Source organism: Salvelinus fontinalis, chromosome 17 (assembly GCF_029448725.1).
Source record: "Salvelinus fontinalis isolate EN_2023a chromosome 17, ASM2944872v1, whole genome shotgun sequence".
In the NCBI taxonomy this organism is placed as follows: domain Eukaryota; kingdom Metazoa; phylum Chordata; class Actinopteri; order Salmoniformes; family Salmonidae; genus Salvelinus; species Salvelinus fontinalis.
In genome coordinates, this window is record NC_074681.1 from 40165031 (window position 1) to 40189390 (window position 24360).

Here is a 24360-nt window from a genome sequence, read left to right on the forward strand (position 1 = left end):
ATAATTATTCAAAATAAGTATATTATTTGCTGGCTACAGCTTCCTCATCCCCTGACATCTCGTACCAGAGAGGGGTGAGATACACGTACAGATACAGCACTACGATAGCCACTACTCTACAAGGCTCTACCTCAGGCCGAAATGGACTGGCTCTCGACTGTGTGGTGGATATTGACGTGATTTCCAAGTGTCACCTTATGATGCAGGTCAGATATGCAGAAAAATTACGCCAATATTGTGATTTTTGTTGTTGTTGAAAAAGTCACTCTGCGAATCCACCAATGTAAAATCCTTGAATTCACCTTAAAATGCTTTTTAAAAAATGTTTACATGTAAAAAAAAAAAAAAAAAAAAAAGGTTTACTTTGGGAACTCCAGTTCCCCCTGGTTCCTCCCCATTTCCAGCGTTGAATATAATAAAAAAAAAAGGTAAATTAATATGATATGCAACTTTTTAGTGATGTTCTTTTCTATGCTCCCTGTAGATCAGGAATCCACAGATAAAGCGTCTTTCTCCCCAGAAGGAACATTCTGTGCAACGCCTAAAGAGTTTGAGGTAATCTGAAATGACAGCATCAATATTGCTTGCATTGTGCGTTTTGTGTGTATTTTTGTACATGTGAATGATCTTTCTTTTCCTTGCTCATGTGCGGGTTTCCCCCCGGATTTCATGTGTTTTGCTTATTCTTCGTACCTTTATCGTCTTAGACCAAATTAAAGTTGGCATATTGCAAAAAAGTTGGCATATTACAATGTGCACATCGATCATTTCTGCTATCGATCATTTCTGCCATCGATCATTTCTGCTATCAAATCATGATTTATTATGGATGATTTGAGTTACAAAAGCACAAATGATCCACAACAATGCATGATTTGATAGCACAATAGTGCAGAAATGATACAAGCACACTAGTCCCAGATCATTCCAGATTGTTATTCCTGAGAATGTGATACTCTGCTCCGACAACACCATCATGTGTCTAGGGGTCCTGGGGGTCTTGGGGTCCTGGGGGTCTCATCTGGTGTTTTGGTTACTCTCCCAGGGAGTCGTTGGAGAGGAGTCGCCTCAAGTTCTCCCTCCAGGGGGGAAAGGTCACGGCCCTCTGTCCACAGGAGGGGGAGCAGCTGTGGACTCTGAACATCAAGAGAGCTCTACTGAGCATGCTCCAGACCTCCCGCACCGCCGAGAAGCAGGAAGTAGTGAAGGAGGTGAGGGGGGAATGATCCGTCTCCCAATATGAGTAATAGCAGGATAGGCCATGCATGAAACACTAGGTTAGTATTTGCAGTAGGAGGACGACGTATTGCAGTGGTGTCCAAAGTCTGTTCTGCACGGCTACTGCGGGTGAAGGCTTTTGTTCCAGCCCAGCACTAACCCAGTTAACTAAGTAATTATAATCTGCATTGAATACCATGATTCATTAATTATTTGGATCAAGTGTGTCACAGCTGGGCTGGAACAAAAGCCTGCACATCCTGTTGCTCTTCAGAACCAAGTTTGGACACCAGGTCTTCATATCATATTGTACATTGGACAATCCTCTGCCTTTTTTCCTTCCCGTGTCAATTCTTCAGACGGATCTGTACGGGACCTGCGCTAGTAAGTATGAGAGGAGAGGGCCTCTACTGGTGAAGACGAGGAACCTCAGGCAGTGTCAACAGGACCGACTGGCTTACTTCTGGCCCAATTCCACCCCTCTGAGAGAGGACACGGTGAGATCTTCTACCATCCTCTCCCCCCCTCAACATGGAACAGTCTATGGTTACCATAGTCACAACCAATCACTGATGTCTTTCTCTTGGATTGATATTGGGACATGCAGTGCATAATGAAATCCAGAAGTGCTAGGGACTGATGCCCATTTCTGTGACTTGGAAACCTTCTAGTGAAAGTTTGGTTCATAAAGGATCTGTTAGATTGTCAGTACGTTTCAGATGGATCTAAACACTGGTAGCCTGAGTCCCAGATCGTTTTGTGCTGTCTTGCCAACTCCATTGCTGTCATGGCGTGACAATGACAGCAATCGAGTAGACAGCACAAACAGATATGGGACTCAGGCTAAACCATTTGTGTCAAATAAGCAAAATGCCGTACCTTCCACTAGTTTCTTGTGTAACCTCAAGCCAGTTAACACTTCCACTTTTACCAAAGGGTGTTCCTATCTCTTATGTCCTCTTCAGACAGTGGACTCCAAACTCCAATGTACCCAGCGGCATGGGACTACAGTGATGGAGGAGGTCAACTGCACAGAGATCATCTCCATGGTACCGTTGTCAGGGTCAACAGGAGTGGTGAAGACCCAGACCGTCTCTACCCTTACGCTGCTCAGAGCCCAGAAGGGCACACCCTCAGGAGTGGGTGAGTATGCTTCTGATACCCTCCTCAGGACTGGCTGAGTATAGGCTATACTGTAGTGTACCTGAATGACTGTGTCACTGTGTACCCGTCTGACATCAAGGTGTTGTAGTGCGTGTCTGTGTAAAAGCTAATACTGCCAAAGTAAACTATTACTACTACACTTCTATTAGCTAGGAAGCAGTCATATTGATGTTACTTTCATCACACTACTACGACTACTACTGCTAGTACCACTGTGGCTGTTGCAAACCTTAAATACATTTTCAATCATTCTTTGAGAATGTAATTATCTCAGCCATTCATTCAAATTGAGAGGCTGAAAGGTCAAACTCTTATTCAAATACATTTAACTTGGTCACTTAGACCCCACTCTCTCAATAATATGATATTCATTTCAATGATATTCTCCCTCCCTCAGATACGCTGGGTCCAGGTGTCCTGAGTGACCTTCAGTTTGTGGAGGAGGGGGCTGAAGGCCAAGTGCGAGGCAGGACGTCCTCCCCCCAAGAGGCCACAGACACCGTGAGGAAGCTGTGTAGTCTTACCTCTGACCAGCAACAGGTAGGATCCCAATTTCCTAAGACATCATAAGGGAGTAATTCACGCTTATGACAAGTCTTACAATGCATTATAATCAATCAATCATATTTATTTATAAAGCCCTTTTTAAAATCAGCAGATGTCACGAAGTGCTTATACAGAAACCCTAGGCTAGGAAAAACATCCTAGAAAAGGCAGGAACTTAGGAAGAAACCTAGAGAGGAACCAGGCTCTGAGGGATGGCCAGTCCTCTTCTTGCTGTGCCGGGTGGAGATTATAAGAGTACATGGCCATTAAGGCTAGATTGTTCTTCAAGATGTTCAGTTTACAATTGGCTCATTCATCCCCCTCCTCTCCCCTGTAACTATTCCCCAGGTCGTTGCTGCAAATGAGAACGTGTTCTCAGTCAACTTACCTGGTAAAATAACGGTAAAATAAAATAAAATAAAAATAAAAAACATCCATAGATGACCAGCAGGGTCAAACAGTAATCACAGTGGTTGTAGAGCAGTGGTCACCAACCTTTTCTGAGTCAAGATCACTTTCGCAGTCAAAAAGGAAGCTAAGATCTACTGCTCAGATCAATGTTTTTACATTAACCTCACACAAATAGTTTTGTAGGAATAAGGTTTGGGCAGTAGACCTAATACATTATCACAGCATATTGGCTATTTGATTGGCCTGCCTATATTGTTAATCAGACCATATTATATTTCAAAACTCAAGCTTTGATAACAAAATAGATCAGTTGGTTTAGCACTTGTGAGGCACTGTGGAGCTTTATGATGATTTTAAATAATTTGTTTTTTTATTTTACTGGACTGATGGTACCTGCATCTGATGGTCAGCGAGGTCAAATCACGACGTCAGTGATTTTCAGGTCGAAAAGTCGGAAGAGTTTCCAACTTGGAATTCCAAGTTGCAAGACCATTCAAAACTATTTTTCCTTGAAGAACGACCAGTTGTCGAACACTGGAATAAATGTCAATTGGCTTAGTGAGCGTTCAGAGGCTGAGACACCAGGTGCGGTAGAGAGAGAGAGAGGGAGGGGGAGGGAGAGGGAGAGAGAGGGTCGGGGTTCCATAGCCGCAGGCAGAACAGCAGAAACTGAATCAGCAGCACGACCAAGTGGACTGGGGACAGAGAAAGCCAGGAGTAATCAGGCCAGGTAGTCCTGAGGCATAGTCCTAGGGCTCAGGTCCTCTGGGAGGGGAGCGAGAGAGAGAGAGAGATGGGAGAATTAGAGGGAGCATACTTAAGTTCACACAGGACACCATATAAGACAGGAGAATTTCACCAGATAGGACAGACTGACCCTGGGCCCCGGCACATAGACTATTGGAGAATAGATACTGGAGGCTGAGACAGGGCGGGTCGGGGGACACTGTGGCCCTGTTCGACGATACACCAGGACAGGGCCAACCAGGTAGGATATAACCCCACCCACTTTGCCAAAGCACAGCCCCCACACCACTAAAGGGATATCAACAGACCACCAACTTACTACGCTGAGACAAGGCTGAGAATAGCCCATGAAGATCTCCTCCACCGCACGAGCCCGAGGTGGCGCAAAACCAGACAGGAAGATCACGTCAGTGGCTCAATCCCTCCTAGGGACGGCATGGAAGAGCACTAGTGTAACAGGGTCTCAGAGGCAGAGAATCCCAGTGCAGAGAGGGGAGGCGGCCAGGCAGAGACAGCAAGGGCGGTTCGTCACTCCGGTGCCTTGCCGTTCACCTTCGCACCCCTGAGCCAGACTACACTCAATCATAGGACCTACTGAAGAGATTCATTTTCAGTAAAGACTTAAAGGTCGAGACCAAGTTTGCGTCTCTCACATGGATATGCAGACCATTCCCTAAAAATGGAGCTCTATGGGGGAAAGCCCTGTCTACAGCTTGTTTGCTTAGAAATTGTAGGGACAATAAGGAGGCCTGCGTCTTGTGAACGTAGTGTACGTGTATTTACAGCATGTACCGCAGGACCAAATGGGAGAGATAGGAGCAAGTCCATCTAAGGCTTTGTAGGTTAGCAGTAAAACCTTGAAATCAGCCCTAGCCTTTACAGGACGCCAGTGTAGAGAGGCTAGCATTGGAGTAATATGATTGAAATGGTTCTAGTCAAGATTCTAGCACTAACTGAAGTTGATTAAGTGCTTTATCCGGGTAGCCTGAGAATAGAGCATTGCTGTAGTCTAATCTAGAAGTGACCAAAGCATGGATTAGCTTTTCTGCATTATTTTTGGACAAAAAGTGTCTGATTTTTCGCAATGTTACGAAGATAGAAAAATTCTGCCCTTGAAATATTCTTGATATGTTTGTCAAAAGAGAGATCAGAGTCCAGAGTAACGCTCAGGTCCTTCACAGTTTTATTTGAGACGACTGTACAACCATCAGATGAATTGTCAGATCAAACAGCAGATCTCTATGGACCTAGAACTAGCATCTCTGTTTTGTCAAACATATTCCGCCATCCACCTCCTTATGTCTGAAACACAAGCTTCCAAGGGTAGGCAAACATGTTTCATCAAAATGTACAGCTGTGTGTTGTCCACATAGCAGTGAAAGTTGACAATGTTTTTCCGAATGACATCACCAAGAGATAGAATAAGTAGTGAAAACAATAGTGGTCCTAAAACGGAACATTGAGGAAGCCCGAAACGTACAATTGATTTGTCAGAGGACAAACCATCCACAGAGACAAAATGATATCTTTCCGACGAACTGATATCTTTCCAACAGATAAGATCTAAACCATGCAAGAACTTTTCCATGTAGAGTAGACCAATTAGGGTTTCTAATCTCTCTAAAAGAATGTGGTGATCGGTGGTGTCAAAAGCGGCACTAAGGTCTAGGAGCACGAGGACAGATGTAGAGCCTTGGTCTGACGCCATTAAAAGGTAATTTACTACCTTCACGAGTGCAGTCTCAGTACTATATGATGGAGTCTAAAACCAGACCGGAGCGTTTCGTATACATTATTTGTCTTCAGGAAGACAGTGAGTTGCTGCGCTTTTTCCCAAAAAAATTGAGGAAAGGGAGATTCGATATAGGTGATAGTTTGATTTTTTCAGGAGAGGCTTTCTTACTGCCACCTTTAGTGAGTTTGGTACACATTCGGAGGATAGGGAGCCATTTATTATGTTCAACATAGGAGGGGCAAGCACAGGAAGTAGCAATTTCAGTAGTTTAGTTGGAATAGGGTCCAGTAGGCAGCTGGAAGATTTAGATGCCATGACTATTTTCGTGAATGTGTCAAGAGATACAGGATTACAAAACTTGAGTGTCTCCATTGATCCTAGGTTCTCACAGTTCTGTGCAGACTCAGGACAACTGAGTTTTGGAGAAATACGCAGATTCAAAGAGGCGTACTTAATTTGCCTTCTAATGACCATGATCTTTTCATTGAAGAAGTTCATGAATTCATCACTGCTGAAGTGAAGGCCATCCTTACTTTTGGAATGCTGCTTTTTAGTTAGCTTTGCGACAGTATACATTTTGGGGGGATTGTTTTATTCTCCTCAATAAGGTTGGGAAAGTAGGCTGACCGTGAAGGCTCTTTGATTTTGCATGGTACTGTCTTTCCAAGCTAGTCGGAAGACTTCCAGTTTGGTGGAGCGCCATTTACGTTCACATTTACGGATATTTTCTGTATATCAGGGAACTCGTTTCTTGTTTTTTGTTTTTAGAGGTGTGACTGCATCTAGGGTATTACGCAAGGTTACGTTTAGATCCTCGGTTAGGTGGTTAACTGATTTTTGTACTCTGAAGTCCTTGGGCAGGTGGAGGGAGTCTGTCAGGGCATCTAGGAGTCTTTGGGTTGTCCGAGAATCTATTTTGCGGCTTTTGATAATTCTTGGTTGGGGTCTGAGCAGATTATTTGTTGCGATTTCAAATGTAATAAGATGATGGCACGATAGTCCAGGATTATGAGGAAAAACATTTTGAACTAAACAGCATCATAAATCATCATACCGTTATTTGTCTTCATTGAGTAAAGATGTATACGTTCCACTGTAAGGAACCTATGAGCGATGGTTTCATACAACGTTTCCTACAAGACATCTGTATTTATTTACCACAAAGTCACTAATGCTTACGCCATATGTGGTGAGGCAAGAATGACAGCTGGTCCCACAGATAGAAGGATACACTTGTTTTCATTGATTAAATACTCTCTTTACTTTAACATTTTGGGTTACATTTATCATAAAATGATGGCAATGCCAACACTGTAGCGATGTAATAAACCAAATGTAATACATGTAATTAAGTACGCCAAGGTTCTATTTACTTGCATGAAGGTGAAAACCCCCTTCCCAAGGTCAGAGGTCTTTCCTTCAGTAGTGTGTTCCCTGTCAAACCAAATTTGGCTTGTTTGTGTTTGTGTGCTGTGGTTTGGCTCGCCCTGGGACCTTTCACTCTTTTTCCTCAGCTCTTACACAGGAGCTCAGTCAAACCCAATCTGGCAATCATCATGACTACCTGTTTAGATAGGGGGGGGCATTTATAAAGGGGCCAACCTGGCATCCGGTCAGTCCCTCTCTCTCTTTGAAATTATGATTACTTTTTGGTTATCAGATGGTTGATAAGATCAATGAGCCTGGTTCTGTTTTGGGTCTGTCTCTGTCCCGCTCTTATGAAATCATAACCCTGGCTGCAGCTTTCCAAATTTAGGCATGTTAATTGGAAGTTCCCTGTCCTAAGGTCATTCAGTGTCAAAAAGTAGTATTTTCATGAGATTTAGCACAAAGAAAGTTAAATGAAGGAGGGATTTTTGACATGTATTAGGATGCTACATTTATGTCAATAATGCTCCTTAAAAAGACAATTCTTTAATTTCAGGAAAAACATTATTGAGGAAAAATGTTTCATATGTATTGTCTTCCCTGTATGTAGCTGTCGGAGCTGTTCCTGCACTTGGCCTTTCAACTGAGAGCCCTGTCCCTGCCTCAGCTCAGAACACTGTGGCACGACGCCTCCTTCAAGTGCCGTAACGACTGGTCAGTTCCCTTCAGCCACTGTTCTCTCCTAAATGTTTCCTGGGTTGTGTTGTGTAGGGCACACTATAAAAAATGCTTTGCCATGCAAAATGTACATATGTGTTCTTATTGGACAGTACCTCCCTTTTTCATTCTGTTTCAAAACATTTCCTCCCTACTGAACAAGACCCTAAAATATACTGACTGGGCTGAGGCTTGTCACGCCTTGTACCAGCGTTTTAATGCAATAGAGGCAGTGGAACGCTTGTTTATGGTTTCCCTAATGAGAAAAATACACAGCTCTGGGGCAGGGTATGGACAGAGAGGAGTCTGTCTGTGGAATAGCAGCCATCTTTGAATCTATAGCTCCTCCCTAAAACAACTTACTAGTCATCCCTAGGTTGCTTGAACCTACAGGCAAAATCAAAACGGTGTCCTCGTTGCCATATTCTTCTCTGTAGCTGAGATTAGTTTTTTGTTCATTAGTCACAAAGCGCTTCCGTTATAACACACCCAAAGACACTAGACATCCTTTACAAGAATGCATATCGTGTATATCAATGATATGACGCTTTTGATGAATCCTTATTTATAATGCTTTTATACATTGCTTTTATAAGAACCGTCCAGAAGTGAGAATATGTGACTGAATCGGTGATGTCCATTCCCGGCAGTTGGTTACTCTGTTGACTGTGCTGTCGTTGCAGGCAGCCTCTCTTGGACGGCCTACCAGCGTGTGGCTCAGAGGAATGCATCGCCCTCTTAACAGGCCTCATCCGGGACGAGGAGATAGAGCAGGAGCGGGCCCACTCTTTTCTCACCACCATCGCCCTCATCTCTCACCCCTCAGCACACATCGTCGGCTCGGTCAACGTACGTAGGTCTGATGGGATGTTCTATGGGGATATTGACTTTGGGTTGAACAAAAACAGAGGTTTAGATACAGTATACTGTACCTATTTTATTCGCCATCTCGAATTGAATTATATGGCTGAGAATTTTCAATATAGGTCGACATACGATTCAAAATCGTCGCAGGAAACTCAACCGATACCTTTACTCCGCAACACTGTGGAGGTCACATCCAGCAACGCATGCTTTGGCGTCACCCATTAAACACATCATCAAAGATAAACATACAAATGCAATGGGTCCATAATATAAGACCGTTGTTTTTTCCCTCCTTTTCTCTCAGGCGTTGCTGAAGACACCTGAGGTGTGGACCAAGGCCCTGTTGACTGGTTCTTCCCTGGTCCACCTGCTATGTCGGAGGAGCCAGTCTCCCTGCAGTCTCATCCCCCAGGTCCAGAGCTTCATACAGGCACTGAAAGACACCTTGGGAGAGGGCTGTGGAGGAGACAACACAGAGGTACCTAGACACAGAATTAGATCCAACTCCATATACACAGGTTATGTTGGTGTGCTGGTATTGGAGTTTTTATCACCGTCTGGTGATTGTGCTGTATTTAAAATGTGATATTACAGTTTGTATTGCGTGGTTCATACTTGTCCTGACACGTGAACCTGAGCATCTCAATGGCTGCTGCTGCTGCTGCTGATGATGATGATGATGATGATGATGATGATGATGATGATGTAAAGTGATGATTCCTCCTACAGCTGCTCTATGCATTGAAAGCAGTGGGAAATGCAGGCTTGGCTGCTTCAGCTCTCATCCCTCAGCTAAACCTCTGTATACAGAGCCATTCCACCCCTCTGGAGCTGAGACTCACTGCCATACAAGCTTTCAGACGCATCCCCTGCAATGCTGACGTGAGTAGGATGGCAGATAATGCTCAAGTTTCTAGGCATAACCTCTGGGATTGAACTGAACTTTAAAACAAAGAACTGTTTTGCTCAGTTCAATGTTTAGAAATAGGATTTTGTTTTCTTTTGGAGTCTGGTTTGTGTTTAATTGGAATAAGATGAGAAACTGTCTCTCACGGAATAAAGCCTGTGTGAGTGATTTGAACATTTCAAGTAGCAGAAGTCCTATGGAAGGGATACGATGCAAGGCAATACGTTATTGTCCAAGAGGACGTTACAGTTCAAACATGATTTGACTTGAATACATTTGACTTGAATTGTGTGAAGTATCCTGTTGTACTAAAACAATTCAGTTGGTATACTGTTCATACCACAGGAGGTTGGTGGCACCTTCATTTGGGAGGATGGGCCCGTTGTAATGTCTGGAGTGAAGTAAGTGGAATGGTATCAAATACATATTTTCTGTGTGTTTGGTGCCATTCCATTCGCTCCGTTCCGGACATTATTATGAGCCGTCCTCCCCTCAGCAGCCTCCTGTGGTTCATTCGGTAATCAGAAGGATCTCTTCACGTGGATTCACGCTGACGTTGTGGGGATATTGAGGTGACCTTGGAGCGAGGGGTCTGTGACTGACAGCTCTTTGCTTCTCCAGAGGGGGTCTGTGCTGCGGCTCTACCGTGACCACCAGGAGGACGTGGAGGTCAGGATCGCTGCATACCAGCAGATAATGCACTGCCCCGACCCCGAAGTGCTTCGAGCAGTGAAGACGACTCTGAGCCATGAGACCTCCAGCCAAGGTTTGGGAAAAAAGGGTTCCAAAAGGGTTCTTTGGCTCTCCCCCATAGGGACTTTTTGGTTCCACGTAGACCCCTTTAGGGTTCCATGTAGAATCCTCAGACGATTCTATTTTAGGTTCTAGATTGCACCAGTGCTTAATTTGTAAATTGCAAGGTGCCGGAACAAAACGTGAGCCAGAGAGGAGAGTGACTTAGGAGGCTCTGTGGTCCTGGAAAGCATGAAAAAAAATCACCTTTATAATAAAGCATTGCATGGATTACCATCGCGTTTGCGTACTAGCATAGAGGAGAAGTATAGAGGCACTTGCAGAAGTTGCACACATGAGGAAAATATTTGAACTGACATGTTATCCACACAATCAAAGGATCAGAGAATTCATCTAGTACTGAAAGCATAAGCTACAGCTAGCTAGCCCTGCAATGGATACAATCTGTTGAGTAGTTGACTCAAAGAGAGAGAAAGACAATAGTTGAACAGTTAAGAACAAATGAATTTCTTCAAAAATGAAGGTGAAGCGAAAGAGAGAGAGATAGCTATATATATATATATTTTTTTTTGTAATGGAAGTGAAAGTGAAATTATTTATTTATATATACAGTAAATATATATATATATATGAACTCGAAAGTATTTATTTATATATATATAAATACTTTCACTTTCACTTCCATTACAAAAAAGATTGCAGTTTTGAAACTGCAGTATAAGTGAATGCTATATTACCTAGTTGGCTCTGGCTATCCAACACTGGAACTCTTCCAAGTCAAGGTAAGCTTTTGGCTTTATTAATTTAATGCCACTGGGGCCCGCCAGTGTAACTGCTACAATCATGCACTGCATGACTGTAGCTAGCGGGTTTACTAATGCGTTAGTTCTTGTAGCTATGTTGACTGACGTTAGATAATATGGTGACAACAATGTAGGCTGTGTGTAGCGGTTATGATATGAAGGTTTGACTTGGAAAGTTTTTTTCGCCTGGTCAAAGATAGCTAATGTGTTGTGCACTGAAGTCCACAAGAGAAGGGAAAAAGTGAGAGGAGGAGAGCACGCAGATGCGAGAAGGAATTATACAACGCTCAAAGTGATCATGCTGTTTGTATGTGGCTGCTATGAAAGTTAACTGTGTTTGCGTGAGATCAGGGGTGTATTCAATCAGCAAATTCTGTTGAAAAACCTTTCTTAAACAGAAGCAAACTGAAGGAAACAGGCATAACCATACCTGCATTTGTCCAATAGAAACTCTCGTTTGCAACTGTTGGACTAATAATTATACCATATGCACAAAAACCTTTCTTCTTTGCCAAGATAATCTATCCACCTGACAGGAGTGGCATATCAAGAAGCCTAAGGTCGATGTCAGTGCCCCCACGTAAATCTAATTAGCATAACAAAAATACTTTTTGGGGCTAATAGCACTAAGGTCAAATAACATTTTTCATCCAACATTTTTTAAATATATTTTTTTGATACGGTTCTTATTTTCCACAGCACAAGGGCTCCCGCTGGAGAAGTGTGCTTTTCACAGAATTCCGATTTCAACTGTACCGGGCAGATGGCAGACAGTGTAGTATGTATGGCGTCGTGTATGGCATTGTGTGGGCGAGCGGTTAGCTGATGTCAACATTGTCAACAGAGTGCCCCATGGTGACGGTATGGTAGGCATAAGCTATGGACAATGAACACAATTGCCTTTTATTGATGGCAGTTTGAATGCATAGAGATACTGTGAGGAGATCCTGAGGCCCATTGTTGTGCCATTCATCCGCTGCCATCACCTCATGTTTCAGCATGATAATGCACAGCCCCATGTCGAAAGGATCTGTACACAATTTCTGGAAGCTGAAAATGTCCCAGTTCTTCCATGGCCTGCATACTCACCAGACATGTCACCCATTGAGCATGTTTGAGATGCTCTGGATTGACGTGCACGACAGCGTGTTCCAGTTCCCGCCAATATCCAGCAACTTCGCACAGCCATTGAAGAGGAGTGGGACAACATTCCACAGGCCACAATCAACAGCCTGATCAACTCTATGCGAAGGAGATGTGTCGCGCTGCATGAGGCAAATGGTGGGCACACAAGATACTGACTGGTTTTCCGATCCACACCCCCACCCTTTTTTTAATGGATTTTACATTGGGCTGGATGAATGGAATATGAATGACAGTCATCCAATACACTGTAATAGAAATTATGGCATGCACATTAAAAACAATCATCGGCGTCGACCGCCACTGGTGTGGAGACACCTACGGTATGATCGGCATGCATTGCGACTGGGCTACACACAATCAACAGCTAGGCTGTTTATTATTATTTTTAAGATATTGATCCTCTGTGGCTAAATGATAGGCCTACTCCTGGTGTATTGTTATTTCGTTTATTTATGAACAGACGTCAGTAATTCTATAACTTTGGCAAATGTATTTAAATGTATCAGTGATGTTGCAGCTCCTCCAGCGCCCTTCCGCTGCCAAGATTCTATAAGGAAATAAATGATGAAGTGCAACGCTCATGTCTATCAGGGCAGAGAGAGGGGGAGAGAGAGGGAGAGAGAGGGAGAGAGATAGAGGGAGAGGGAGAGAGAGAGAGAGAGAGGGAGAGAGAGAGAGAGAGGGAGAGGGAGAGGGAGAGGGAGAGAGAGGGAGAGAGAGAGAGGGAGAGAGAGAGAGAGATAGGGAGAGGGAGAGGGAGAGGGAGAGAGAGAGGGAGAGGGAGAGGGAGACGGAGAGACGGAGAGGGAGAGAGGGAGAGAGAGGGAGAGGGAGAGGGAGATGGAGAGAGGGAGAGAGAGAGATGGAGAGGGAGAGAGAGAGGGAGAGAGAGAGAGAGAGAGAGAGAGAGAGATGGAGAGGGAGAGGGAGGGAGAGAGAGAGAGAGAGAGAGAGAGAGGGAGAGGGAGAGAGAGGGGGAGAGAGAGGGGGAGAGGGAGAGGGAGAGAGAGAGAGGGAGAGAGAGAGGGAGAGAGAGGGCGAGGGAGAGAGAGAGGGAGAGAGAGAGAGAGAGAGAGAGAGAGAGAGAGGGAGAGGGCGAGGGAGAGAGAGAGGGAGAGATCATAGAAAGTGAACCACGTTCTAGCTCTGTGAGAGATACAGGCGCGCTTCACTCTCTCTCCACAGTAATGGCCACTCGTTGGTCTATATGGGCTACAATGTTGTCCATACCATAAACCCTGGGCGGGCCCAACACGAATCAATTCTTATAATATCCGGCACATTTTTACATTACGTTTTTTAGAGAGCAGCCAGGAGAGGAGTCAACTTGAATGAACTCTGATTGCTTTTATTCAAATATTTTACATTACAAAAAGTGAAAATAATTGTTCATGCCACAAGAGGTACCGGATCCTGGTAAATGGGTTCCAGAACTAAACAGTCCAAAACTGAGAGGTGCCAGATCTTGTTCTGGCAGGATGCTGCTCAAATGAAGAACTGGATAGCACATTATTTTCTAAAAGTGTGGTTTAAGCCCTTCAGTTTTTGCAGATCTGTAAGGTGGAAGCAATATGTTAAAAGCTCCACCTCTACACCGCTTATACCTATCCAAACTGTTCAGAACCACAAATATCGATGGTTTAGGGCCAAAGAGCAGAGACAGGGAGCAAATTGGGATCAGCCATACAGGTTCACTACTCTGAGAGATTCCGAATGACTCCACATCCTACAAGTAAGATGTTATGCTGATTGATGATTGCTCTGAATTTCATTCTCAGTGGGCTCTTTTGTGTGGAGTCACCTGACCCAGGTCCTGAGAACTGAGGACCCCATGAAGCAGGCCCTGATGGAGGCACTGCCTGATGACATCATTACCAAAGACTTTGAGGCTGAACCCTGGAAATACTCCTCTTATTCAGACTACACTGCAGACTCAGGTAATTTACATTAAGTTCCTCTTATACCGTGCCTTCAGAAAGTATTCACACCCTTGACTTTATCCACATTTTGTTGTGTTATAGCCTGAATTTAAAATGTATTCAATTGAGATTTTGTCTCATTGGCCTACACACAATATCCCATAATGTAAAAGTTGAATTTTGTTTATAAGTATATAAGTATATATAAGTATTCAACCCCTTTGTTATGGCAAGCCTAAATACATTCAGAGTAAAACTTTGCTTAACAAGTCACATAATAAGTTGCATGGACTCACTCTGTGTGCAATAATAGTATTTTACATGTTGAATGACTACCCAATCTCTGTACCTCACACATGCAATTATCTGTAAGGTCCCTCATTTGAGCAGCGAATTTCAAACACAGATTCAACCACAAAGACCAGGGAGGTTTTCCAATGCCTCACAAAGAAGGGCACCTATTGGTAGATGAGTATAAAAAAGCAGGCATTCAATGTCCCTTTGAGCATGGTGAAGTTATTCATAACACTTGGTGTATGGATGGTGTATCAATACACCCAGTCACTACAAAAGATATAGGCGTCCTTCCTAACTCAGTTGTCGGAGAGGAAGGAAACCGCTCGGGGATTTCACCATAAGGTCAATGGTGACTTTATAACAGTTACTGAGTTTAATGGCTGTGATAGGATAAAATGGAGGATGGATCAACGACATTGTAGTTACTCCACAATACCAACCTAAATGGCAGAGTGACAAGAAGGAAGCCTGTACAGAATAAGAATATTCCAAAACATGCATCCTGTTTGCAATAAGGCACTAAAGTAAAACTGCAAAAAATACGGCAAACAAATTAACCTTATGTCCTGGATCCAAAGCGTTATGTTCGGGGCAAGTACAACACAAAGGTTCATTAAGTACCAATCTTCATATTTTCAACATGGTGGTGGCTGTATCATGTTATGGGTATGCTTGTCATGGGCAAGGACTAGGGAGTTATTTAGGATAAAAATACTTTTTTATTTGATTTATTTCACCTTTATTTAACCAGGTAGGCTAGTTGAGAACAAGTTCTCATTTGCAACTGCGACCTGGCCAAGATAATGCATAGCAATTCGACACATACAACAACACAGAGTTACACATTGAATAAACAAAACATACAGTCAATAATACAATAGAACAAAAGAAAACAAAAAGTCTATATACAGTGATTGCAAATGAGGTAAGTTAAGGCAATAAATAGGCCGTGGTGGCGAAGTAATTACAATATAGCAATTAAACACTGGAATGGTAGATGTGCAGAAGATGAATGTGCAATTAGAGATACTGGGGTGCAAATGAGCAAGATAAATAAATAAATACAGTATGGTGATGAGGTAGGTAGATAGATGGGTTGTTTACAGATGGTCTATGTACAGGTGTAGTGATCTGTGAGCTGCTCTGACAGCTGGTGCTTAAAGCTACTGAGGGAGATATGAGTATCCAGCTTCAGAAATTTTTGCAGTTCGTTCCAGTCATTGGCAGCAGAAAACTGGAAGGAAAGACGACCAAAGGAGGAATTGGCTTTGGGGGTGACCATTGAGATATACCTGCTGGAGTGCGTGCTACGAGTGGGTGCTGTTATGGTGACCAGTGAGCTGAGATAAGGCGGGGCTTTACCTAGCAGAGACTTGTAGATGACCTGGAGCCAGTGGGTTTGGCGACGAGTATGAAGCGAGGGCCAACCAATGAGAGCGTACAGGTCGCAATGATGGGGAGTGTATGGGGCTTTGGTGACAAAACGGATGGCACCGTGATAGACTGCATCCAGTTTGTTGAGTAGAGCGTTGGAGGCTATTTTGTAGATGACATCACCGAAGTCGAGGATCGGTAGGTTGGTCAGTTTTACTAGGGTATGTTTGGCAGCATGAGTGAAGGATGCTTTGTTGCGATATAGGAAGCCGATTCTAGATTTAATTTTGGATTGGAGATGCTTAATGTGAGTCTGGAAGGAGAGTTTACAGTCTAACCAGACACCCAGGTATTTGTAGTTGTCCACGTATTCTAAGTCAGAGCCGTCCAGGTCCAGAGTAGTGATGCTGGACGGGCGAGCAGGTGCTGGCAGTGATCGATTGAATAGCAAGCATTTAGTTTGACTTGCGTTTAAGAGCAGTTGGAGGCAACGAAATGAGAGTTGTATGTTATTGAAGCTCATCTGGAGGTTAGTTAACACAGTGTCCAAAGAGGGGCCAGAAGTATACAGAATGGTGTCATCTGCGTAGAGGTGGATCAGAGAATCACCAGCAGCAAGAGCAACATCATTGATGTACACAGAGAAGAGAGTCGGCCCGGGAATTGAACCCTGTGGCACACCCATAGAGACTGCCAGAGGTCTGGACAACAGGCCCTCCGATTTGACACACTGAACTCTATCAGATAAGTAGTTGGTAATCTGTTTGTTAACTTGGCTTTCGAAGACCTTAGAAAGGCAGGGTAGGATGGATATAGGTCTGTAGCAGTTTGGGTCTAGAGTGTCACCCCCTTTGAAGAGGGGGATGACCGCGGCAGCTTTCCAATCTTTGGGAATCTCAGACGATACGAAAGAGAGGTTGAGCAGGCTAGTAAGATGGATTGCAACAATTTCGGCAGATCATTTTAGAAAGAGAGGGTCCAGATTGTCTAGCCCGGCTGATCTGTAGGGGTTCAGATTTTGCAGCTCTTTCAGAACATCAGCTATCTGGATTTGGGTGAAGGAGAAATGGTGGGGGCTTTGGCGGTGTCACGCCCTGGCCTTAGTTATCTTTGTTTTCTTTATTATTTTAGTTAGGTCAGGGTGTGACATGGGGGATGTATGTGTTTTGTATTGTCTAGGGGTTTTGTATGTTTATGGGGCAGTGTCTAGTCCAGGTGTATGTATGTCTATGGTTGCCTAGATTGGTTCTCAATTAGAGACAGCTGTCTATCGTTGCTCTGATTGGGAACCATATTTAGGCAGCCATATTCATTGGGTAGTTCGTGGGTTATTGTCTATGTCGATGTCAGTTGCCTGTGTCTGCACTGTTTAGCTTTAGCGTCACGTTCGTCGGTTTGTTGTTTTGTTTAGTTTGTCAAGTGTTCTTCGTTTCGTGTCATTAAACGTAGTATGTATTCACTTCACGCTGCACCTTGGTCCTCCGCTCTTCCACCATACGACGATCGTGACAGGCGGGTTGCTGTGGAGGGTGCCGGGCAGTTGACCGGGGTAGGGTAGTCAGGTGGAAAGCATGGCCAGCCGTAGAGAAATGCTTATTGAAATTCTCAATTACAGTGGATTTATCGACGGTTACAGTGTTTCCTAGCCTCAGAGCAGTGGGCAGCTGGGAGGAGGTGCTCTTATTCTCCATGGACTTTACAGTGTCCCAGAACTTTTTTGAGTTAGTACTACAGGATGTAAATTTCTGTTTGAAAAAACTAGCCTTAGCTTTTCTAACTGCCTGTGTATATTTGTTCCTAACTTCCCTGAAAAGTTGCATATCACGGGGGCTATTCGATGCTAATGCAGAACGCCACAGGATGTTTTTGTGCTGGTCAAAGGCAGACAGGTCTGGATTGAACCAAGGACTATATCTATTCCTAGTTCTACATTTTTTGAATGGGGCATGCTTATTTATGATGGTGAGGAAGGCACTTTTAAAGAAGAGCCAGGCATCATCTACTGACGGGATGAGGTCAATGTCATTCCACGATACCCCGGCCAGGTCGATTAGAAAGGCCTGCTCGCAGAAGTGTTTTAGGGAACCTTTGACAGTGATGAGGGGTGGTCGTTTGGTCGCAGACCCATTACGGATGCTGGCAATGAGGCAGTGATTGCTGAGATCTTGATTGAAAACAGCAGAGGTGTATTTGGAGGACGAGTTAGTTAGGATGATGATGAGGGTGCCCGTGTTTACCGATTTGGGGTTGTACCTGTTAGGTTCATTAATCATTTGTGTGAGATTGAGGGCATCAAGCTTAGATTGTTGGATGGCCGGGGTGTTTTAAGCATGTCCCAGTTTAGGTCACCTAGTAGCACGAGCTCAGAAGATAGATGGGGGGCAATCAATTCACATTATGGTATCGAGGGCACAGCTGGGGGCTGAAGGTTGTCTATAACAAGCGGCAACAGTGAGAGACTTGTTTCTGGAAAGGTGAATTTTTAGAAGTAGAAGCTCGAATTGTTTGGGTACAGACTTGGATAGTAATACAGAACTCTGCAGGCTATCTTTGCAGTAGATTGCAACACCGCCCCCTTTGGCAGTTCTATCTTGGCAGAAGATGTTATAGTTAACGATGAGGATTTCAGGGTTTTTGGTGGTTTTCCTAAGCCAGGATTCAGACACGGCTAAGACATCCGGGTTGGCAGAGTGTGCTAAAGCAGTGAGTAAAGCAAACTTAGGGAGTAGGCTTCTAATGTTGACATGCATGAAACGAAGGCTTTTACGGTTACAGAAGTCAACAAATGAGAGCACCTGGGGAGTGGGAGTGGAGCTAGGCACTGCAGGACCCGGATTAACCTCCACATCACCAGAGGAACAGAGGAGAAGTAGGAAAAGGGTACGGCTAAAGGCTAAACGAACTGGCCGTCTAGCACGTTCGGAACAGAGAGTAAAAGGAGCAGGTTTCTGGGCACGATAGCATAGATTTAAAAAGCTCCAAGAAGGCGTAGCAGTCGGACGTATGTTTGTCTTGTCTTGTCCCGTCTTGTCCCGCGTAAATAGTCCTCGTATTTTTTGTATACATTTCGTATATATTTTAATTTCACTTTCCATCTTGGAGCTGAATATACATTCCCGCAACCCGCCTCACCCAATGTGGTACGGATCTGCTATTTTTTATACTTTAGAACCGTAACCCCAATCAGAAGCTAGCCAGATAACTAGCTAGTAGTCAGTTAGCCACTGCTGCGGTCTTCGCCCTTAACTCGGACACCAGCCAGCTTCAGCTCGGGCAAATACCTGCCAGTCTGCAGGCGCGATATCAACCCAGAGAATATAGGACTGCTTTTTCTCTACCACATCACCGGATTCCTGACGCAAGCTCTGGACAATTACACCGGATCATCGTCGCTAGCTAGCTGCAACCAGGTGGCTACTACTGGCTAATACCTCTGTCCCGAAACAAGCACCAGTTAGCCTTGAGCTAGCCTCGAGCTAGGCCCATCTGCCGGCTAGCCGAAGAGGCCTACCAGCGAATTATTGGGCTACAATACCTCTTTTGCCAATTGGACTGGACCCTTTATTGCCGACACGGAGCCCCGCCGATCCATCACGACTGGTCTGCCGACGTAATTGTCCGAGGTGGTTTCAACAGGCTTTTCCATTGCGACGTTTCTGAATACCCATCTGCTAATTATTAGCTGTCTTATCGGCTGCTATCTAAATAAATATACCGGACAATTTTTTTCTTTTTCCTGGGTCACTATATCTATTTTGCCAATTGGATCGATCCCCTCTACCACACGGAACCCCACTAATCTACCGACGGAAACGAACGAGGTGACAAAAAAATAAAAAATAATAAAATAAAAACAGACCTCCATCCTATGTTATCTTGCTACCGATAGCCAGCTACCCGGCCAGCTGTCTGGATCGCCGTGCCCCCAACCAACCTCTACTCACTGGACCCTTATGATCACTCGATTAAGCATGCCTCTCCTTAATGTAAATATGCCTTGTCCATTGCTGTTCTGGTTAGTGTTTATTGGCTTATTTCACTGTAGAGCCTCTAGCCCTGCTCACTATATATCCAACCTCTCAGTTCCACCACCCACATATGCGATGACATCACCTGGTTTCAATGATGTTTCTAGAGACTATATCTCTCTCATCACCCATTACCTAGGTTTACCTCCACTGTATTCACATCCTACCATACGTTTGTCTGTACATTATTCCTTGAAGCTATTTTATCGCCCCCAGAAACTTCCTTTTACTCTCTGTTCTAGACGTTCCAAACGACCAATTCTCATAGCTTTTAGCCGTACCCTTATCCTACTCCTCCTCTGTTCCTCTGGTGATGTAGAGGTGAATCCAGGCCCTGCAGTACCTAGCTCCACTCCTATTCCCCAGGCGCTCTCTTTTGATGACTTCTGTAACCGTAATAGCCTTGGTTTCATGCATGTTAACATTAGAAGCCTCCTCCCTAAGTTTGTTTTGTTCACTGCTTTAGCACACTCTGCCAACCCAGATGTTTTAGCTGTGTCTGAATCCTGGCTTAGGAAGACCACCAAAAATTCTGACATTTTCATCCCTAACTACAAGATTTTCAGACAAGATAGAACGGCCAAAGGGGGCGGTGTTGCAATCTACTGCAAGGATTGCCTGCAGAGTTCTGTTTTACTATCCAGGTCTGTTCCGAAACAATTTGAACTCCTACTTTTAAAAATCCACCTCTCTAAAAACAAGTCTCTCACTGTTGCCGCCTGCTATAGACCACCCTCTGCCCCCAGCTGTGCTCTGGACACCATATGTGAACTGATTGCCCCCCATCTATCTTCAGAGCTTGTGCTGCTAGGCGACCTAAATTGGAACATGCTTAACACCCCAGCCATCCTACAATCTAAGCTTGATGCCCTCAATCTCACACAAATTATCAATGAACCTACCAGGTATCACCCCAATTCTGTAAACACGGGTACCCTCATAGACATCATCCTAACCAACTTGCCCTCCAAATACACCTCTGCTGTTTTCAACCAAGATCTTAGCGATCACTGCCTCATTGCCTGTATCCGTAATGGGTCAGCGATCAAACGACCTCCACTCATCACTGTCAAACGCTCCCTGAAACACTTCAGCGAGCAGGCCTTTCTAATCGACCTGGCCGAGGTATCCTGGAAGGATATTGATCTCATCCCGTCAGTAGAGGATGCCTGGATATTTTTTTTAAATGCCTTCCTCACCATCTTGAATAAGCATGCCCCATTCAAGAAATTTAGAACCAGGAACAGATATAGCCCTTGGTTCTCTCCTGACCTGACTGCCCTTAACCAACAGAAAAACATCCTATGGCGTTCTGCATTAGCATCGAACAGCCCCCGTGATATGCAACTTTTCAGGGAAGCTAGAAACCAGTATACACAGGCAGTTAGAAAAGCCAAGGCTAGCTTTTTCAAGCAGAAATTTGCTTCCTGCAACACAAACTCAAAAAAGTTCTGGGACACTGTAAAGTCCATGGAGAATAAGAACACCTCCTCCCAGCTTCCAACTGCACTGAAGATAGGAAATACTGTCACCACCGACAAATCCATTATAATTGAGAATTTCAATAAGCATTTTTCTACGGCTGGCCATGCTTTCCACCTGGCTACCCCTACCCCGGTCAACAGCACTGCCCTCCCCTCTGCTACTCGCCCAAGCCTTCCCCATTTCTCTTTCTCCCAAATACAGTCAGCTGATGTTCTGAAAGAGCTGCAAAATCTGGACCCTTACAAATCAGCCGGGCTAGATAATCTGGACCCTTTCTTTCTAAAACTATCTGCTGAAATTGTTGCCACCCCTATTACCAGCCTTTTCAACCTCTCTTTCGTGTCGTCTGAGATTCCCAAAGATTGGAAAGCAGCTGCGGTTATCCCCCTCTTTAAAGGGGGAGACACTCTAGACCCAAACTGCTACAGACCTATATCTATCCTACCCTGCCTTTCTAAGGTCTTCGAAAGCCAAGTCAACATACAGATTACCGACCATCTCGAATCCCACCATACCTTCTCCGCTATGCAATCTGGTTTCAGAGCTGGTCATGGGTGCACCTCAGCCACGCTCAAGGTCATAAACGATATCTTAACCGCTATCGATAGGAAACAGTACTGTGCAGCCATATTCATTGACCTGGCCAAGGCTTTTGACTCTGTCAATCACCACATCCTCATCGGCAGACTCGACAGCCTTGGTTTCTCTAATGATTGCCTCGCCTGGTTCACCAACTACTTCTCTGATCGAGTTCAGTGTGTCAAATCGGAGGGTCTGTTGTCCGGACCTCTGGCAGTCTCTATGGGGGTGCCACAGGGTTCAATTCTTGGACCGACTCTCTTCTCTGTATACATCAATGATGTCGCTCTTGCTGCTGGTGAGTCTCTGATCCACCTCTACGCAGACGACACTATTCTGTATACTTCTGGCCCTTCTCTTGACACTGTGTTAACAACCCTCCAGGCGAGCTTCAATGCCATACAACTCTCCTTCCGTGGCCTCCAATTGCTCTTAAATACAAGTAAAACTAAATGCATGCTCTTCAACCGATCGCTGCCTGCACCTGCCCGCCTTTCCAGCATCACTACTCTGGACGGCTCTGACTTAGAATATGTGGACAACTACAAATACCTAGGTGTCTGGTTAGACTGTAAACTCTCCTTCCAGACTCACATCAAGCATCTCCAATCCAAAGTTAAATCTAGAATCGGCTTCCTATTCCGCAACAAAGCATCCTTCACTCATGCTGCCAAACATACCCTTGTAAAACTGACCATCCTACCAATCCTCGACTTCGGTGATGTCATTTACAAAATAGCCTCCAAAACCCTACTCAATAAATTGGATGCAGTCTATCACAGTGCCATCCGTTTTGTCACCAAAGCCCCATATACTACCCACCACTGCGACCTGTACGCTCTCGTTGGCTGGCCCTCGCTTCACACTCGTCGCCAAACCCACTGGCACCAGGTCATCTACAAGACCCTGCTAGGTAAAGTCCCCCCTTATCTCAGCTCGCTGGTCACCATAGCAACGCCCACCCGTAGCACGCGCTCCAGCAGGTATATCTCTCTGGTCACCCCCAAAACCAATTCTTCCTTTGGCCGCCTCTCCTTCCAGTTCTCTGCTGCCAATGACTGGAACGAACTACAAAAATCTCTGAAACTGGAAACACTTATCTCCCTCACTAGCTTTAAGCACCAGCTGTCAGAGCAGCTCATAGATTACTGCACCTGTACATAGCCCATCTATAATTTAGCCCAAACAACTACCTCTTTACCTACTGTATTTATTTATTTTGCTCCTTTGCACCCCATTATTTCTATCTCTACTTTGCACCTTCTTCCAGTGCAAACCAACCATTCCAGTGTTATTTTTTTTACTTGCTATATTGTATTTACTTCACCACCATGGCCTTTTTATATATTTATTTATTTATTTATATATATATTTTGTTTGCCTTCACCTCCCTTATCTCACCTCACTTGCTCATATTGTAAATAGACTTATTTTCACTGTATTATTGACTGTATGTTTGTTTTACTCCATGTGTAACTATGTGTTGTTGTATGTGTCGAACTGCTTTGCTTTATCTTGGCCAGGTCGCAATTGTAAATGAGAACGTGTTCTCAATTTGCTTACCTGGTTAAATAAAGGTGAAATAAAAATAAAAATAAATAAAATAAAAAAAATTCAAGGCGTAGTGTACAGACAAAGGTAAGGTAGGATGTGAGTACATTGGAGGTAAACCCAAGCATTGAGTAATGATGAGAGAGATATAGTCTCTAGAGACGTTTAAACTAGATGATGTCATCGCATATGTAGGAGGTGGAACAACATGGTTGGTTAAGGCATATTGAGTAGGGCTAGAGGCTCGACAGTGAAATAATACAGTAATCACTAACCAGGACAGTAATGGACGAGGCATATTGATGGAATGGAATAGAGCTAAGCACTGACAAAATCCTAGTGGAAAACCTGGTTCAGTCTGCTTTCCAACAGACACTGGGAGACAAATTCACCTTTCAGAAAGACAATTACCGAAGACACAAGGCCAAATATACACTGGAGTTGCTTACCAAGACGACATTGAATGTTCCTGAGTGGCCTACTTACAGTTTTGTCTTAAATCGACTTGCAAATCTATGGCAAGACTTGACAATGGTTGTCTAGCAATGATCAACAATCAACTTGACAGAGCTTGAAGAATTTTTTAAAGAATAATGCGAAAATATTGTATAATCCAGGTGTGCAAAGCTCTTAGAAATTTACCCAGAAAGACTCACAGCTGTAATCACTGCCAAAGGTGGTTCTAACATGTATTGACTCAGGGGTGTGAATTCTTATATAAATGAGATATTTCATTTTCAATAAA

At 44.1% G+C, this 24360-nt stretch overlaps 1 protein-coding gene across 2 annotated transcripts in view; it reads left to right on the plus strand.

Moving 5' to 3' along the window:
• LOC129814369 (uncharacterized) overlaps positions 1-24360 on the plus strand; it is a 72368-nt gene that overhangs the window by 2417 nt on the left and 45591 nt on the right. For both annotated transcript variants that reach the window (XM_055867463.1, XM_055867464.1), the window contains exons 3-14: positions 40-206; positions 485-555; positions 1046-1211; positions 1578-1715; positions 2184-2361; positions 2780-2922; positions 7800-7903; positions 8590-8755; positions 9078-9251; positions 9503-9655; positions 10302-10446; positions 14161-14319. In XM_055867463.1, the coding sequence (XP_055723438.1) occupies positions 40-206; positions 485-555; positions 1046-1211; positions 1578-1715; positions 2184-2361; positions 2780-2922; positions 7800-7903; positions 8590-8755; positions 9078-9251; positions 9503-9655; positions 10302-10446; positions 14161-14319 (1764 nt within the window). The remainder of the gene's footprint in view (positions 1-39; positions 207-484; positions 556-1045; positions 1212-1577; positions 1716-2183; positions 2362-2779; positions 2923-7799; positions 7904-8589; positions 8756-9077; positions 9252-9502; positions 9656-10301; positions 10447-14160; positions 14320-24360) is intronic.